General features: G+C 60.1%; 1 protein-coding gene across 6 annotated transcripts in view; it reads left to right on the top strand.

Moving 5' to 3' along the window:
* The window catches only part of ADCYAP1R1 (adenylate cyclase activating polypeptide 1 (pituitary) receptor type I), a 47,378-nt gene that overhangs the window by 9,889 nt on the left and 36,054 nt on the right, over positions 1–1,435 (top strand). For all 6 annotated transcript variants that reach the window (XM_006774927.2, XM_006774931.2, XM_006774930.2 and 3 more), the window contains exon 2: positions 374–505. In XM_006774927.2, coding sequence (XP_006774990.1) covers positions 455–505 — 51 coding nt within the window. In that variant the 5' untranslated portion in view covers positions 374–454. The remainder of the gene's footprint in view (positions 1–373; positions 506–1,435) is intronic.

The following is a 1,435-nucleotide window of genomic DNA, read 5'->3' as shown; positions in this document are numbered from 1 at the left end:
CACTGCTGCCCCTTCCATAGGTGGGCACACGTGCCCTCACCTGAGCAAGAGGGACAGGTGGGCACACGCGTGACAGCTAACGCTTTTGTGGAGGGAGATGCGGGAGGCAGCCGCCTGCCGCAGAGGAGAAGGCCACCCACACCACCCCAGTGGTCCACTGGGGGCCTGCCCGGTGTGTTCCCACCGTGTCCTCTGTGCCTAGCAGATGTGGGTGCTCAGCAGGTGGTTGTGGGACAGAGAATGAAGAACAGCATGGATGAAGGCAGGAGGGTTCCCTGTGGAGGCTGAGAGCCTTGCCGCGGGAAAGGGAGGCATCGGGGGGAGAGCAGGCTGTCCCGCAGGACTCATGCCTTTCCTCTCTCTCGAAACCTAGGCACCTTGGGGCTGACCAGCGGCTGCTCTGAGTGGGAGGTGAGCGGTGCTAGCCTGAGCCTCCTTGTGATTGAGAAGCGCCATGGCGAGCATCGTATGGGCCTCCCTGGCTGCTCTCCTGCTGCTGCCTCTGGTAAGGCCCCAGGTCCATACCCTGTCCTCCCTCCCCCCACCAGCTGGAGCCCCCAGCTCACCTGAGCCCCCACCCCAGAGAACCCTGTCTTTGGCCTACCCTCAGTTGGTATCTCTGCTGGCACCCGCACTGGACCATCCAGCACTTTTGTGAATTAGAAAGGGTGTCCCATCCTCAAGGCCTTCACCTGACTTGACCAGAGATCCTTACACAGTTTAGGAATGTAACGCGATGCTGACGTGGGCAGTCTCAGCGCTGTGCATCCTGTGCCCTGCAGGGCCCCGGCCGGGCTGCCGGCGGCTCTTTGACCCCAGGCCCCTGCTCACCAGTCTGCCAGGTCAGAGCTCAGGAGCCTGCTCTCTGCTCATGTCTCTCCCAGAGCGAGGGTGGTGGGGAGGGTTCCAGGCCCTGGCCCCCGCCCTGAGCTGGGACTTCACACCAGCAGTGGCTCTAGCTGTCTTCGAGATCTGGATCCGAGCCCTACCTCTGCCCTGCCTCACCGTGTGGCCACAGACAGCCTGTCCCCCGCCCTGGAAGCTGTCTGCACCTCTGTGAACAGTCGGGGCTAGACCGAGGATGGGAGTCCTGGATGTGCCTGCCTCCGTGCTCCCGATATCCCCCTACAGAACTGCTTCTGCCCCTGAATTTTGAGTTAGTGGCGACAGCAATGCCAGGGCTTTGAGGTTACTTCTCCTGCGCTTGAATCCAGCATCTGCCACTAACCAGCTGTGGGACCTTGGGCAGGAGTTTTCTTAACTTCTCTGAGCCTCAGTTTCCTCTTCTGTAAAATGGGGCAAGAGCAAGGTGGTGGTCTTTCAGCCCCTGAAGGTATCTCCTCCTCTCCTCCTTTGTGTATTCCACACAGGGCTGTTTGTATTTTGTCTTGATGCTTTCAAGTGGGTGCCCTGGGGATAAATGTCTTTATGATCT

The sequence above is a fragment of the Myotis davidii genome, unplaced genomic scaffold (assembly GCF_000327345.1).
Source record: "Myotis davidii unplaced genomic scaffold, ASM32734v1 scaffold125, whole genome shotgun sequence".
Classification (NCBI taxonomy): Eukaryota; Metazoa; Chordata; class Mammalia; order Chiroptera; family Vespertilionidae; genus Myotis; species Myotis davidii.
The sequence above is the reverse complement of the archived record's forward strand: the minus strand, read 5'-3'. Positions and strand labels throughout refer to the sequence as shown.